Source organism: Camarhynchus parvulus, chromosome Z, assembly GCF_901933205.1.
Source record: "Camarhynchus parvulus chromosome Z, STF_HiC, whole genome shotgun sequence".
NCBI classification, from domain to species: Eukaryota; Metazoa; Chordata; class Aves; order Passeriformes; family Thraupidae; genus Camarhynchus; species Camarhynchus parvulus.
Genome location: NC_044601.1, coordinates 7,651,001 through 7,667,242, shown reverse-complemented (window position 1 = coordinate 7,667,242; position 16,242 = coordinate 7,651,001). Strand labels below are relative to the sequence as shown.

General features: G+C 46.6%; 2 protein-coding genes across 2 annotated transcripts; one reads left to right on the top strand and one right to left on the bottom strand.

Annotated features, from left to right (window-relative positions):
- The first annotated feature begins 382 nt into the window (after nucleotides 1–382).
- On the top strand, nucleotides 383–9,753 carry FAM151B (family with sequence similarity 151 member B). The gene is made up of 6 exons (XM_030969415.1): nucleotides 383–457; nucleotides 604–729; nucleotides 1,660–1,816; nucleotides 4,691–4,899; nucleotides 6,398–6,533; nucleotides 8,105–9,753. The coding sequence occupies exons 1-6, from the start codon at nucleotides 439–441 to the stop codon at nucleotides 8,253–8,255; spliced, it is 798 nt and encodes a 265-aa protein (XP_030825275.1). The 5' UTR covers nucleotides 383–438; the 3' UTR covers nucleotides 8,256–9,753.
- A 4,309-nt stretch (nucleotides 9,754–14,062) lies between these two features.
- Nucleotides 14,063–15,547, bottom strand: ANKRD34B (ankyrin repeat domain 34B). The gene has a single exon (XM_030969080.1). It carries the CDS (start codon nucleotides 15,545–15,547, stop codon nucleotides 14,063–14,065), a length of 1,485 nt encoding a protein of 494 aa, XP_030824940.1.
- Nucleotides 15,548–16,242: the final 695 nt, after the last annotated feature.

Sequence of the window (16,242 nt, the reverse complement as noted above, 5' to 3'; positions counted from 1 at the left end):
TTAATCAACTGCAGAATCCCCCCCCAGCCCATGGAGTGCCAGCTCTGTCCCATCCCCACCCTGTCGCCAGCCCAGGGCTCTGAGTGCCACCTCCAGGTGACACCTGCAGGGCTGGGCACTGCCAACCCCCCTGGGCAGTGCCAGGGCAGTTCCTGAGCCCCCTTTCCATGGGGAAATTCCTGCTGTGCCCACCCTGAGCCTGCCCTGGCCCAGCTGAGCGCTGCGTCCTCCCGATTTGTCTCCAGCGTTCGGAGCCCCGCGTGTCCGTGTCCCCGCCTCAGGCCTGTGCCGCCGCTGCGGCTGCAAAGGGCACGGCGGCGCACCGCCCCTGCTCGGCGTCGTTCCGACACCCTCCCCACCGAGCCCCGGCCCGGCTCCGCCCGGAGCGACGGCGGCGGGACCCAACGCCCGGCGGGGCGGGCCGGGCCGGGCCGGGCCATGGCGAGCGGGGCGCGGGGTGAGCGCCGGGGCTGGACGAGCCGGGGCTGGCTCGGGGCTGTCAGGGCTGGGCTGGGGCCGGGCCGGGGCCGGGCCGGGGCTGTCTCGGGGCTGTGTGGGGCCGCGCTGAGGGCTGCCCGCCGTGTCCCCGCCGTGTCCCCGCAGGCGCCTGGAGCGAGTGGCCCGTGGATCACTTCCTGCGCTCCGGGCACATCGCGGCCAGGGACGGGGCCGCCGTGCGCTGGTTCCACGCCGCCAACAGCCGGGCCCGGGCCGCGGAGGCCGCGCGAAGTGAGTGAGGCACAGGCCCCTTCCTCCTCCTCCTCTTCCTCCTCCCCCTCCCCTCTGCCCCAAAGGGTCCCCACGGCTGTGAAATCCCGCCAGGGCTGGTCGCTCCAAACCCCCCTGGGCAGTTCCAATCCCTGAGCCCGCTTTCCATGGGGAAATTCCTGCTGTGCCCACCCTGGCCCAGCCTGAGGCCGTTCCCTCTCCTCCTGTCCCTGTTCCCTGGGCTAAAATCCCAAATCCCCCCTTTGTCCTCTCAGGGAAAGGTTGTGCAGAGCCAGAAGGGCCCTGGTGCACCAGCCTGGGCAGCAGAGAATTGTATGTAAGCCTATGTGAATATTTGACAAGCACCTACTTGTGTAAATGTATATATTATATCCTTTATCCTGAATACCATCGCTGTATTTCAGCCGTCACTGTGTGTAGTGGGCTCTCTGCAGAGCTGGTAGCACTGCCCAGATTCCTTACATAAAGCTGTTTTCAAGAGCCTGAGCACTCCTGAGACTCCTCTTTGCCTGTCGTGTGTGTGAGCTAACATTTTCCTTGTCGGTTTTGGCAATGAGTTAAGGGGAATGCTCATTCTCTGCCAGTATTAAATCCTGCACTCATCTCTCCTCTCTCAGGAACCCTATTTACAGAGGAAAAGATCCGAAATTTAGCAGCAGTGGATTCACATGTTGGATGTCCGTTTATCTGTTCCCACGAAGAAAAAAGCCGCACGTGGTTGCTTGGCCAAATGCCCCCTCAAACATCAATTTTCACTTGGCTGGAGGCTTGCAAAGACTTTAGTGGGTGGGAACCCCCCAGAATGGCATCTTTTGTGTCACAGAGAGCAGCTCCCGCTGGAGTGAGGGTGCAGGGCTGGTGTGGGCAGACTTGCTGGGTCATTGTTGCCCTGGAGCACTGAAAGCTGAGGTGTGATTTCTCAACCCCCAGGCGATGTGCACATGGTGGAGGTGGATGTTGTCCTCCGGGGAGGGGACAGGGACCCCATCCTGGCCCACCCCCCGGACACTGACAGCGACATCACCCTGCAGGAGTGGCTGGCACAGATGGGCAGCACCAACAAAGGCATCAAGCTCGACTTCAAGAGGTACCTCAGCACAAAGATTGTTGTGTTGTTTGCGTTCTTACCTGTTACAATTCTACAGCTGGTTGTCGACCAAACTCCTCCTTATTGTGCAGTGTAGCATTCTGAAGTGTGACTGTGTTCGCAGGGGTCTTGTGCTGAAGGAAGAGACGAGGATCTGACTGCATGCATCAGAAGGCTTGATTTATTATTTTATGATACATATTACATTAAAACTATACTAAAAGAATAGAAGAAAAGGTTTCATCAGAAGGCTAGCTAAGCTAAGAATAGAAAGGAAAGGAATGATGACAAAGGCAGCTGTCTCGGACTCTCTCTCCGAGCCAGCTGACTGTGATTGGCCATTAATTAGAAACAACCACGTGAGACCAATCACAGATGCACCTGTTGCATCCCACAGCAGCAGATAACCATTGTTTACATTTTGTTCCTGAGGCCTCTCAGCTTCTCAGGAGGCAAAATCCTAAGGAAGGGATTTTCCATAAAAGATGTCTGCGACACTGAAGCATAATCCGTGTGGAAACATAGTCCATAATTCCCAAAGCATGGCAAGAACAAAACCTTTGAAAGAGTTTTGAACTACAAGTAGTGATATTTTTTTTACTCAGTGAGTTAGGTGCTGTGAGCAGAACTTCCCATGGGGCAGGTGAAACCCTGGTGCCTCTCTGGAAGGCTCCTTTCTCTGCCCTTGCTAACTAAGCATTCAGAGGTTCAATCACAGTTTGAGCCATTAGCTGTTTCGTTTCTCGGAGGGCAAACACACCTGAAAGCCCCAGGAGATTGCCTGGGAAGAGTTTGAAATGGGCTGTGATTTCCAGACGTGCATCCCTTCAGCTCCTCTTGCTTTGTCTCAGTTTCCGTGTGCTCAGTCTGTTTTGGCAGCAAATTGCAAGGAGCTTCATCAGTGCTTAAGTACTCCATAGAAATGCAGAAACCCCCCACGAGATAGTTGTAAAATGTGATTTTTGCCTGTGGTTCTGTGTTACACAGTCACGGTTTTCATGTGAAAGTTCATGAAAGTAAAAAGCGTGGGCAGGCTAAATCCTTTTATTGTCACAGGATCTGTGTGTGTCCTTCTGGGCAGAGAAGGGGAAAAACAGCAGTAGCCATTTGTTTGTGAGTTTTGGTGAAGTTGCTCCTCCATGTTAATTATTGTTTAAATTAATTTTAAACTATCTTCCTTTCATTTTTTTTCCACAAGGAGTTTACAGCCAAGTAGAGTGATTCAAGAAAACTTTTAAGAGTACATGGCATTATAAAAGAATTATTGTATAAAAACATTTATAAGTACATCACGCAGTGCAGATAGAGTCAAATAAGTGATAACAGAATTTGATGTTCCTTTGCATAATAGTTAATTGTATGCCATTGGTGAAGTTTTGCAGATTATTTCAATTATGCTTTAAAAAGTACTTTTTATATCTCTGCTCTATCAGCCCGATTGACCACATAATTACATTTCCTGCTGGCTTTGGCTACTGAAATTAATGTATTCTGCAAAAGGTCTTCAGTGTCCCACTTCAGAAATGTCAAAGTCATTTCACATTAAGTCAGCTCTAAGTCTGAGTTTTCTAAATGCTCTGCAACAAAACCAGTGCTCTGGGGTTTGCAGGTTTTTGGGAGTGGATTTTTTTGTTGTTGTCGTTTTGCTTTTTTTTTTTTTCTTCTTTCTTTTTTTCCCCAGTGTTGCCATTTTGCTTTGTGCTTTTTTTTCTCACTGCATTACCTTACACTTTGCAGTACAAGGGGAAGCATTCCTCTGGCCCTGACAGTCCCGTGCGTATGTGAGGATATCAGCTGTCCTGGCCGCAGACTATGTGAGAAATGCTGCAGCCCACACCTTAGCACCATCACTGGCTTTTCTCCTAGAGAGCCTGAGCTCAGCTCAGTGAGTGGAATTCCTGCCTCTGTGCAGCCTTCCCAACAGCACGGAAGGCAAAATACACAGAGTGACTCTACAGAGGAAACAAGACAAGCAGCTCAGGGGACTGAACTAACCTAATTCCAGAACTCTGCCCATGGTGATTTTAAATTCCTCGATGTTACACATGCATTAATTAATGGGCTGTGACAGAAAGATTTTTTTCTTGGTGTTCATTTCTTTTCCGCACTGTTCCCCATCTCTTTTCCTTCCACAGTGCTTTGAAAGTTTTGGTAGGCTAGAAGTAGGAAAAAGCTAGTTGTGCTTTTTCTTGTGGCTGGACAGGACAGTAGGAATATGTGAGCATAGGTTTTGTTAAATGCTCACAGGGTGTCTGTACTGTTTCCTCAAGTGATGCCAGCTCATATGTAACAATTCAATAATTATCTGTCAGATGATCACTGGACAGGCAGGCTTGTGTGTGCTGCCACATTTTGGAACTGTGGGACAAACTACAACCAGGCATTAAATGTTCAAGTGGGTGCCTTTTCTCTCTTTTAGTTGCCTTAAATTGGTCTGTGTTGGGCTTTTTAGTCTCCTAGTAGGGGTGCATCACCTTGCATGGATCTGAAGGTAGCTTTGAGTCTGGATTTGACATAGTGATAAAATCTTTGCCACTTTGAGTGTGGTTAAGGTAGGGAGAGGTGGCTTTCCCTCTTTGGGCTGGATTTACAGCATTCGTGGCTGATGCAGCGCAAGTGCTAGAGACTGCAGTGGGTTCCTTTGTTAAAACCCTTCTCTGGCCTGAGGTGAGGAGGTGACAAGGTCAGGGGTTGTGAGGTGAGGCCAGGAAGTGCTGGCAGCAGGGGTGGCACTCGGGGGTTTTACTCCTGCAGGGGCAGTCAGGGGATGGCAGCGGGCGCTGGGTGCGCCCTGCCCGGCGCGGAGGCTGCGGTGACACTGCGGTGACACTGCGGTGACACTGCCTCCCTGACCCTGCCCTGTGTCCTGCACAGCCTGGCCGCCGTGGGACCCTCCCTGGAGCTGCTGGGGCAGGTGGGGCAGTGCCTGGACAGACCCGTGTGGCTGAACGGGGACATCCTGCCGGGGCCCTGCGGGAGCTGCGCGCCGCTGGACGCCCGCGCCTTCCTGGGCGCTGTCACCTCCTCCTGCCCCGATGCCACCCTGTCCCTGGGCTGGACCACGGGCTGCCACCGCGGGCAAGGTAAGGGCAGGGCTCCTTTGCTTCCTTTGCTGCAGCTCGCAGCAGCCCCAGCTCGTGTCCTGGCTGGGAACTGCAGCGATTGTGGGACCCTGTCCTGTGCTGCGGTGTTGGACAGAGCGCTCTGCGGCAGTGGCACCACAGATGGGTGAAGATCGCATCTTTTTGTTCCTAAAATAAGTTGGTTTGTGCTTCAGCTCCTTCTCACCTGCTGAGCACCTCTGAGGGACAAACTCCTTAGCCTCTGTTTCAGGGAGGGCTGTCCCTGAAGCCTGGGAGCATTGATCTGGTGGTCGGAGCCCTGGCATGCGTCCTGAGGAAAAACAGATCAGCTGAAAATGTGGAATTTTATCTCGGCTTTTTTTGATCACTGAAATCAAATTGTGGGTCAGCCTTATACCTAACATTTAATTTCTCTTGGAAACTTGAATTTTTGCAGTAAACTTCCCAATTTTCATTAATATAGGGTCTTTTTCACAGGCTTCCTCTTGCAATTCTCGTTATGAGAAGCAGAGTCCCCTCCAGTATTGTCTGGGGCCGCCCTGTCAGGGTTATACACTACTCCCATTGCTACTTACTCATTAGCAAGATGTAGTATTTTGTTGTATGATATACTGCAGTGTTATTAAAGTGTTCAGTGGTTTCTCACAGGTATTTTAAGTGCAGGAAAAAATTACTGGAAAATGCATTAGAAATACTGGGCAACCCGTGAAAACAATTTCATTTTATCTCCATTCCAAATTTCAGTTTATGGAAATACTAAGTGAGGTTCTACTATAAAACTTAAGAAAACCAGCTCATTTGAGTGATTTCATCTAGACGTTGCTGCTTGCCCCAGAAAACTTTTTTTAATATTTAGTGCATTTTTACTCTTTTAGTCACTACGTTCTGTCTGAGTAATCGAGGAAAAAGTTATTAACTATTGTCATAGGATTTTCATAGCCTGTAGAAACAAAAGAACAGGTAAATATAACTTGAAATAGCTCCAGTCCTTATAAAAACCCCAGGACAGGCACTTTCAGTATTTTAGATTGTTGATTGTAGCATTTTTAGGCACAGAATATTTTTGTCTATGTGTGTTGATTTATGTACATCTTCATTCCTAGGATTAACTTAAGTTTTTGTCCTAATTTTTTCTTAATGCTTTTATTTTTAAAGGGTCCCTGACAATGTTAAACTAGGCCATATTGAAGTCAGTGGCAGCAGAGTTTTTTAGAGAAAGGGCAAAGATACCTTAAAAATGCCACGTTCTGTAGCTGTATGTAAAGTAAGTAAGCGTGTATGTAAAGTACGGGAAATAAAGGTTTTCACAGCAAGTTCATTTTCCGTGTAGATATTGCATTTATTGCATTTTTCCTCTGGGACATTTCCTGCTCAGAGCCACGCAGCAGTTTCGGGGTGGGATTGTGTAGTTTTCAGGAACGCTGGATGTGCAGGTTTTGGGCTGTGTCTGTCCCCAGGGGCGGTGTGAGCTCTGAGTGCCCTCGCTGTGTGTCCCCAGGCTACGAGTGGCCCGTGGTGCAGGAGATGTGGCGGCTGTGCCAGGCGCTGTCCCAGCCGGTGACGTTTGCGGTCAGGGCTGCGCTGGTGCCCAGCTCCCTCCCGCAGCTGCAGTGGCTGCTGCAGCAGTGCCACAGGTCAGTGCTGCTCCCCCTGCATCCCTCAGCTCCAGGGGCCAGCAGTGCCAGCCCCTGGGCCCTGGCCTGTCCTGACAGCTCTGCGTCACACACAGCCCGCTGGCATTGGAAATGTGGAAATTCTTCTTCTCCCAGCGCTTCATCTCCCACAGGCCTCAAAGCGTTTGAGTCCCCAGACAGAAGTGGCCACTATTAATTTCTCTTAAAGTAGTTAAATTCCAGAAGCTTATTTTTCATTACCTACTATGAGGACTTTTAAATGGTGCGTAGGTGTGGAACCCAGTTCTGCTGCAAACATTTCCTGAGACTAACATAGTTAAATAGACTAAATAGTTTGATGTTGCAATTGGGAATTCATCCAATCCAAAGACTTCATATTGGATTCGCTATTTATATCTTTTGCAGCATTTTTGAGAAATGTCAAAGATGATTTCTAGATTGGAAGTCAGGTGTTTCCCTCCAAGCTAATTAATTTTGCTGAGGCACTTGAAATTTATTCCGTGGTTTTCATACAGGAATTACATTTTCCTTTCAAAATCATTCTTGCCAACCCCTAAGCATTTCATTATAAAAATTATTCACATGTCACAGAATGAGAATAAAACCAGCTTCCCACATATTGCCATTTACTCATGTTTTTCAACTGCTATGCCTACCCAGAGTTTGATAAAACTGTTCCAACCAAGGTCAAAGCCCAAGACAGAAAACTTAAGGGAATCTCCAAAAAATTTCTAATTATTCAGAAAAAACAGGGTGGACAAATTAAGTGCTGATATTCTTTTTTATGATGAAGACTCAAGACAGAATTAAGCTGTTAAAACTGGGAAATTGATTTTGAAATGTTATTGCACTAAGAATGTATCTTATGAATTGTGTCAGCCTCAAATATCATTGGATACAAACATTCCAACTGAAATACCAGGATTTTCTCTTTTACCTCCTCATAAATCTCAGGGGGGTTCTTCAGTGGCATGATTAGAAGGCAGAAATTCCTGAGCCAGTTTTGCTCACATACAACTGAATGTTCATTTATCCATTTTTAAAATGAATACAGTTTTATTAAACGAAAGGGAAAAATGAAGTATATGTCATGTGGAGGATGTGGAAATAATGCTTTAACTGAATACTGCTTTGGGGGATTTCAGTGTTTTTTGAGAAGTTCTGTGCAGTTAATGAGAATTGGGTTAGGTGGCATCTCTACACATTGCTGATGTGACAAAGCACAACGATCACCTGCGTCTGGGATTGCATCATATTTCCTGTTTTGAGGCTCAGCTTGTGACTGTTGATTAATTTATCAAACCTTAAATGCTCAGTCTGGCAAATTTTGTTGCTGGATATTTACCTGAGGGTTTTTATTTAAATCTCTCTGAGGTTTGGCAGAACCATCACAGATAAATTGGTCTGGGGGTGCAGTTGTTTTTATTTAGTTACATTTCTAAAGTTAGGGCGCTGTAATCCTGAGAATTTTTAGGAGTCTGTTAGTGCAATGTCTTTCTGGTTTACATGCTTTATCTTAACATACTCTTTTTCTCTTTGTTTTGTTTGTTTCCCCCTTTTTCTGGACATAGGTACAGCCTCACTGTTTGGACAGGAAAGGCGGATCTGTATTCTGTAGAAGACTTGCTTCTCATCCGAGAAAATTTTGATAAAAGTAGGGTTTATTACGACATTTTTGAGCCACAAAATTCTGAATTCAAAAAAGCCATTGGCATAGAATAGTAGATGCAAAGCAGGCAATGCCTGACCTTATAGTGCTTTACATTGTAAACCCCTGTAAATGTGAGGATTTTTTTATTCAAAGAAATGCAGTTTCCTTGCCAGAAGGGCCGTGTTGAGCTCGCCTGTGCTTACTGGAGGAGTTTTGGTTTGGCACTGTGTAGAAAGGCCCCTCAAACAGAAATGCAGTGCCTTTCCCATTGTCCCCGCTCACGGCGTGGGACCCTGGTGCCACACTCCAGGAGGGGAGGATGGCACTGCCAGCTGCTCTGCCCGTGCTCACTGTGCCCAGGCAGTGCCAGAGCAGTGCCAGCGAGCAGCCCTGGCTGGTGCTGTGCGCTGGGCTGGGTGTGGCAGCAGTGACAGCGCTGTCCCCATCAGTGCAAAATTCACACAGATTGAGACACCGGCCCTGTGGGATTGGCTTCTGCCAAACACCACAAATGATACCAGAAAAAACAAAGCTTTCTTCCACAATCACAGAGGACACCTTAGCTTCTGAATAACAGCTAATGCCCTGAGAGGCATTACTTTGGCAACTTCTTGTCCTCCTTTTCCCATTCCTCTCACAAGGCTCCTGTGGAATTTTGTTAAATCATCTGTTAACCTAACAGATACTGTACATGACATTTTACAGGCTGTTAGTGCTAAAGTAAATTACAGTAATTTTTACTGCTCTCACATGGCATTGGTACAGCTGTGATAGAAAAGTTAGTTGCATTTCTTAATCCTACATTTTGAATTATCGTCTTCTCACAGTAAAATTCAAGACTCCCTTTTGTAACCTACTATTCCTTTGAGAGATTTATCTAATAGTTGTTTTCTATTATTGAGGGGTAGAGCTTTCTTCATTTTGGTCATCTGCTAAGGTGTGCTTGGCCAAAAATTAGGAAAAGATTTTTCCACATAAGGAAGAAAACTACCTGATTATACTTGCGATAACTAAACAGAGTACGTGATTTAATTTAATCACCCATAAAGTGAGTGGCAGTAACCACCAAAGGGTCGGGCTTGGCTGTGTGATTTCTACAGTGAGTTTAGAGAAGTGAGTCATTCCTCAGTTGTGGTTTGTTGCAGGCGTTGCATTCACTGATTTGCAGGACTCCATCTCTCAGTGGTGGGCCTCCTTGGGACCACAGGTGCACATTGTTCTGCTGTTTAGAAATCCTCCCACTGACCAGTTCCCACCTGAAGTACTGGGATTTATTAAAACTCATTAAACTATTAAGTAAAAACACCAGCAACTGACAGAATTATTTTTAAGTATATCTGAGCAATATCTGTGGGTGTCAGTAAACAGGATAATCAGATAAAATAAAGAAGACATCATCTGGATTACCAGGAAATGGCTATGTGGTGAATATGATTATTCTGTATGGATTATTCTATATATATGAATTTCTGTAAGTAATTTTACCTATGTATCTTTGCTAGTCCCCTGTGAAGTTGTTTATGTCAGTCTAGTCTGACTTGCACATAAATAAATTAATTTGATTTTGTTTCTCTGTTATTCAAATGCTCTCCTAAAATAAAATGTGTTGCTGTGGGGCTGGCAGGGAGACATTAATGTGGTTTTAAAATATATGTACAGGTCAGGTTTATTTTTAAAAACCAAGACGTTCTTGAGAGAAGACAGGCTGTAACTCACTCCGCTTGCAAAACTGTCATGAAAGTGTTCAAAATTGCTGATGCTTTCGGGGAAAAAATACACTAATTTACTCCAGTTCCTCAGCGTGCCTGTGTCTGGGTTTCAGGAACTTGAGAATAAATAGCCTCGTGTACATTTCTAGAAAATATTGCTGATATTCAGCATAAGATCCCAGCATCATTTTTAACTAGCTGGACATAATTTTGGAACAAAACCCTTGGATTAACAGGAGCTCTGCAGCTGCCTGCGTCATCAGTCCAGGAGATGCCTGGCTCAGGTAACAGGTGCTGCTGAGAAACAGGAATTTTGCATATTTATACATATACATATATATGGGTGTATATATATCTGTATGTTGGGGAGCTTTTTCCACAAAAAAGATCAACTGGTGTACAGGAGTAAAAGACCCATTGTCTTTCCTGGAGGGTTGACAGCTGGGTGTTTTATGGGAATATTTAGTGATGACAACTGCAATTTTATCCCTTTGACTCTGAAACCTCCCCGAGCTTCCTCAAGGTGTTTCGTTATGAAACCTGATTTCCTTGAAGTTAGTGCAGTGCCAGTAGTACTTTACAGTGAAAATGGAAGAATATTTGTAAATCCCTTGCTTTAGTTGGGAAAGTAGTTAGTTGTGCTGTATATGGCATGCAGAGAGATAAAGGTCTTACATGGGATTGATGAGGAGAAAAAAGGAAATTTAGTGCCTACTTAGGCACTGCTTTTCTTGTATAGCTGCATCAAATTATGGCAATACTCTTTTGGAAGTGCTGTGTAGTTGTAAAAGACAAAGATCACAACAAAGCAATTACTCCTTAAAAGCAAAACCAAATTAAATGTGCAGGAAAAGATATTTTGAAGCCTATATTTTGAACACTGCGCCTTAAACACAACCTTGAAAACTGCTACTTTACGACATTTTTGTGTAGTGACTTGCTGCTCTTAAATCTCTTAAACCAAAATAATGGGAGTTATTATATAATCACTGCTTTTTGTGAAGCCTCCAGTATTTGTTTTGAAGTTCCTTTCATTGTGTGGTTTCACAGCATTCTGCAGAGAAAATGAAGGCGAGAAGGGAAAAACCCGAATTGTTTCCCACCTTTCCCAAGCCAGCAGGTGGGTTTGAAATCCTGCCTGCCCTGGGGGTGTGTGGCTGTCGCTCAGCGCGGTGTCACTGTCGCCTGTGGGGCCACAGCCCTGCTCCCCACCAGCCCCGGTGCAGCCAAGGACACCGAAAAGGCTTGTTTTTAACCCAGGATTTAACATCAGGCACTCGGGTCGGGCTGACCGTGCTTTGCTGAAAAGAACATCGGTGTGGCTGGGAAATGTCATGGATTCAGGCTTCAAAGATAACACAAGTGCATCTCTGCTCCACAAGTGGAGCCGCAGGAAGCTTCCGGCAGGTGGAGAGAGCCTCTCTCGCACCATACTCTGGACAAATTTAGCTGTATTGGATTAAATCGAAGTAACTGTTCCCATTTTCTTGTACAGAGGCAGCCTAAGAAACACTTCTGAGTACCTTTTGCAATGACTCATCATTTCCTGAGTAGTGAATAAAAGCATGTGCTTATTTCCATGTTCCCTCTGAGGGGGAAAAATAACTTTTATTTATTCAGCATAACAGCAGCAAGAGAACAAAGCTTTTTCCTTTGAAGGTCACTTGTAACAGTAACACAAACAATAATATTAACACTTCACACTATTTTGCATCACAATCACACAATACTGGTAACACTACCAAAAAACTTTCCTTTTCAAGACACTTGCCACTTCCCTCCATTGTCTGAGCATTTAATAGAAAAATTATGGTTTCATGTAAGGGAGCCATAGTCCCATATACATAATTAATTTTAAAATCAAAACAGCATAAATTGGGCTTCATACCCTCAGCAAAGATACCAGTTAGAACTCCTGGTGATAGTCAATTTCTTCTACGAAAGAATTTCTATTTTTTAAAGATCTATTTTCCCCTTCAAATATTTAACTTCACTATGAGATGAATGGTTGAGAACTTGCCATTTCCTTTTGTATTATCATAAAAACATTTGGAAAGTGTAATCTGTGTAGGGACTAATTTGTACTCAGTTAATACTGACATATGTTGTTCCACATAATTTCTGTATCACAAAAATATGTCCACATAATCCTTTTTTGTACCTGGTGTGCACAGGGCCTGATCCAGGAAAATCTCCTGAAGGAAAAGGCAGAACCTGAATGGAAACAAATACTCCAAAAAAGTTATTTACAGAGAATATATGTTGATAATCCCCTTTAAATGGTTTAATGTTTAGAATCCCCATTAAATTGTTTTATGGTGATGATCCCCATTAAATATTTGTATGTTTATGATCCCCTTCAAATTGTTTTATGTCTCCGATCCTCTTTAAATTGGTTTGTGTTTAAGATCCCCTTACCACTGTTTTATGATTAAGATCCCCGTTACATTGTCTCCTACTAAGTGCAAAGCTAAATAACATTACAGGCTTTTTTTAGGCAATGTCAGATTTGGTGAACTTTGACTGAAGCTGCAACATACCCACTCAGTATTTTCAGGAAATAAATACCTAATTTCAGTATACTGAAATTCACATTACACAGACACAATTTCAATACAACTAATTTCTGTAAATTACAACAAAACAGAACACATTCACTTTTTCTCAAAATTTAGAAGATGAGATCGAAATGCTAAATGCAATACCAGAAATCCAGCATCAACGGGATGCACACAAAGACAAGGGAGATACTTGGAATCACAAGACACTAAAGGAAAGAAAGATTTTTAGATAGAGATACTTAAAAATACATAGTAGCTTGGAGGCTGCAGAGGACTGCTTTCCCGTTGTGGGAAATTCAGCCCCCTGTTTCAAATTAGGCAGAATGTGGGCTTCCATCTCCCAGGTGAGTTTCATAATTAGACTCACAGGATCACAGAGTGTTTTGGGGTGGAAACCATCTGAAATAAAAGTCCATCTCATTCCAAGGCCCCTGCCACGGCAGGGACACCTTCCACTAGACCAGGTGGCTCCAAGCCACTGGAACACTCCCAGGGATGGGGCAGCCACAGCTTCTCTGGGGAAGCTGTGCCAGGGCCTCACCTTCCCTGAAGCTGTTGGGTTATCTTTTTTGGGTCTGTCTGAAGAGGAGGACAGAGCTCCTCCCTGCTCCCAAATGTGTGTGTGTGCAGACACGCCGGGTGTGTCCCGGTGTCCGTACCCCGGTGAGGAGCGCTGTCACTGGGGCAGATTGCCCCAGCCTGCCGGGCAGGTCTCCTTTTGGGGGCTCCAGAACTGCAGGAGGCTACAGAGCCTGTTCCAGGTGCAGGCTCTGCCCCCCGCACCCTCGCTTCTCCCAAATAAAAGCGCTTTTTCTCGCTTTCCTGAATAGAAGAATCTCTCTGGAGCGGATTCCAGAGCGGGATTCCAGCCCGCGGTGCCCGGGACAGCCTGAGCGGGGCTGGCTTGTGGCACACCCCGGGCAGGTCGGTCACTCGCCCTGCCGGCTCCCGGCAGCGCTGCAGAGCTCCGGGGCTGCCACCGCCGGCTCCCGGGGCCAGCCGGGCTCGGGGCACGCTGCCAGCCCGCAGCCGGGCTCGGCGGGCAGCACAGCCCTGCGACACCTGTGTCACCAGCTGTGACGTGTCTGCGAGGCTGCTGCGGCCAGGAGACACGGCCGGCGTGCGCCTGCTGCCACCCGCCCCGCCGCACGCCGCTGTCTCTGGGTTTCTGTGTATATACAACCTGGACACAGGCAGTCCGGGGTCCGGCATCACAGACAAACGCCTCGGGGTCCCAAACTCCATGTGCACCGCCTCTCTGGGTGCTGCAAGGGTGTGTGTTTGGGGAAAGCCTGCAGGGGTAGTATTTACAACCTGCAATGAAAACTGCAACGCTTAAGGACTGTTGTGGGTTGTCTATCACAGGCAAGCTGAAAACTTTACAAAACCAGCAAAATAAACACTGCTTAGCTTGCAGAGGACAGCCTCATTAGATGTCTTTTCATTTAGTTTCTGAGCTGTACCACTCATCCTGAGGCAGACACTACATCACAGACCTGCTCTATTTTGTGATACGTACCATTACAGACAAGAACTGCAGTGAATATTTACATGTCATAAAGATCCCCTTTGCTCTCCTGTTAAAGATTCAGTGACTGCTGAATCTGCTCAGACTGTGATCTGCTCATAGGGCCTCCTCCGCATCAGATTCGTCTCTTTGGTCCCCTTAGGGAAAGCAGATCCTGGGGGGGCTAAGTGAGTTTGTCCATAAGAAATCATTCCAGACACTGTGTTTATGACAGTGAGCTCTGGAACTGGGGGGCGGGGGCTCACATTCAGTGGAGGCAGAAAACCTGGCCTTGTCTGATCCAGCACTAAGGCTCCTGATCCCTCTTCCCCTAGAGGAGCCTGATTTCTGCCTCTTGGAGAAACAGGAGACATCTCCAGACCTCTTCTTGGACTTGGTAACAAAGTCTGGTACGTAGGAAGAATCTCTCTATTTCCTTGTGGTGACTTACTACCTTTGGTATCAGCAGCAGGAATCAGACTGTTGGTTAACTGAGAACCAGAGATGTTGTAATTTGCTTCTCCACTTCCCTTCTTGATAATGCTGCCAAGGTTTGAAAGTAAGCTGATTTGTCCCAAACTGGCATCCATGCCCATGGGAATCTCACTGGGGTTATGTTTCTCTTCAACAAAAGGAGGCTGATAGTTTATTGCATCACGCAGTGCTTTCCTTGACATGGTTTGATCAGAGGTTCTCAGTACCTGAGCAGTGTCCTTCCTGTCTCTACTTTCATGACTGGAGGTGACACTCTTGCATAAGTCAAGGCCACCGACTTTACAGGAGAGCTCTTCCATGGGACTGATACACTGGAGTTCTTGTGGAGAAGCAAGTTTCCTCTGCTGGAACACTGCTGGACAGCACTTCAGCCACGGATCACACTGCAGCACTTGTGTCAGCTTGAACCGTGCTGGTGTGGAGCTGGATTTGGTCATCAGTGGCACTCTTTCAGAGGAGCTGTCCCCCTGCTGCCCACCATACAGCTCTTTAAAGCTGAATGGGTCTTCTGGACCCTCGTCTGGTTCTATCTGTGACGGGGAGGTGCAGTCAGCTGGAGAAGTGCATTCCTCGAGGTCTGGAGGAGGCACGTTCAGGTACTGCTTTGTCTTCTGCCTGCCCGAGGCAGACTTGTCGGTGGTGATGATGATGACCTCTTTCCCTCGCGCCTTGCAGGCCTTCAGCAGCAGCTCCAGGGTGTCTCTGTCGGCAGCGTTGATGGCATACACCAGCGCGGAGCAGTTGGAGTGGTCCGGCAGGCTGGGGTCAGCGCCGCTCATCAGCAGCAGCGACACCACCTCGGGGCCTGCCTTCTCCAGGCAGGCGTGCATCAGGGCCGTCTTGCCCGACTTGTCCTGGATGTTGGGGTCAGCCTTGTTGTCCAGCAGGTACTTGACCATCCTGGCCTTGCTGGCGCTCTGCAGGTCGGCGTGCTGGGTCATGCAGGCCACCATGAGCGGGGTCTCTCCGCGGCTGTTGCTCTCATTGACGTAGGCGCCGCCGTCGATCAGCAGCCGCGTCAGCCGCAGCCGCCGCTGGTACACGGCCTTGATCAGCGAGTAGCCCTCGGGCGGCACGTCCGCTGCCTCCATGGCCCTGCTCTGCCCTCGGCACCTGCCCTGCCCTCACAGCCTCACTGGGCTGCCTTAGAAAGCACACGGGTCCCCAGGGAAGGAGAAGGAAATGGGGAGAAAAGAACAGAGGGTTTAACTGCGCTAATTGCTCCTGGAAACACCCTCGTATTTTGTGAAAAAACTATGAAGGGAAGAAAAGATGAAAGGTTTCCCCCCTCCCTTAGACTTACAACAAATGTGTTGAAAACTTAAAAAAACCCTTCAATATAATTATAGTGTTTATGTAAGATTAAAGCATGACTGTCACCTTCTTACTTTTTGACTGTCCTTTACACAGTCTTCTGCCTGAGTAGACAGTATCAGCTCTACAACAAAAGAAACATTTGACAACATCAAAGAGAATCAGGAGGTTTCACACAAAAAATTAAGAGCCTAAATAACATTAAGCATAAATAACATACATAACAACATACATTCATAAATAACAATACACAGTCATATAAGTTTGCAGACATGCAGCTAAAACTTCTTTGTCTTGTATGTGCTTGCTTACCTGTGTGTAGGGAAAACCTTTAGAGAGAAAAAAAAAATCAGTCTTTAATAATTGGCACAGCAATATTACTTCAATACAAGATTAGATATGCATTAAATTATTACATTCATTTATTTAAAATGTCTTTCTAGAGAAATAAAAATGTTTAACTGGTTTAACT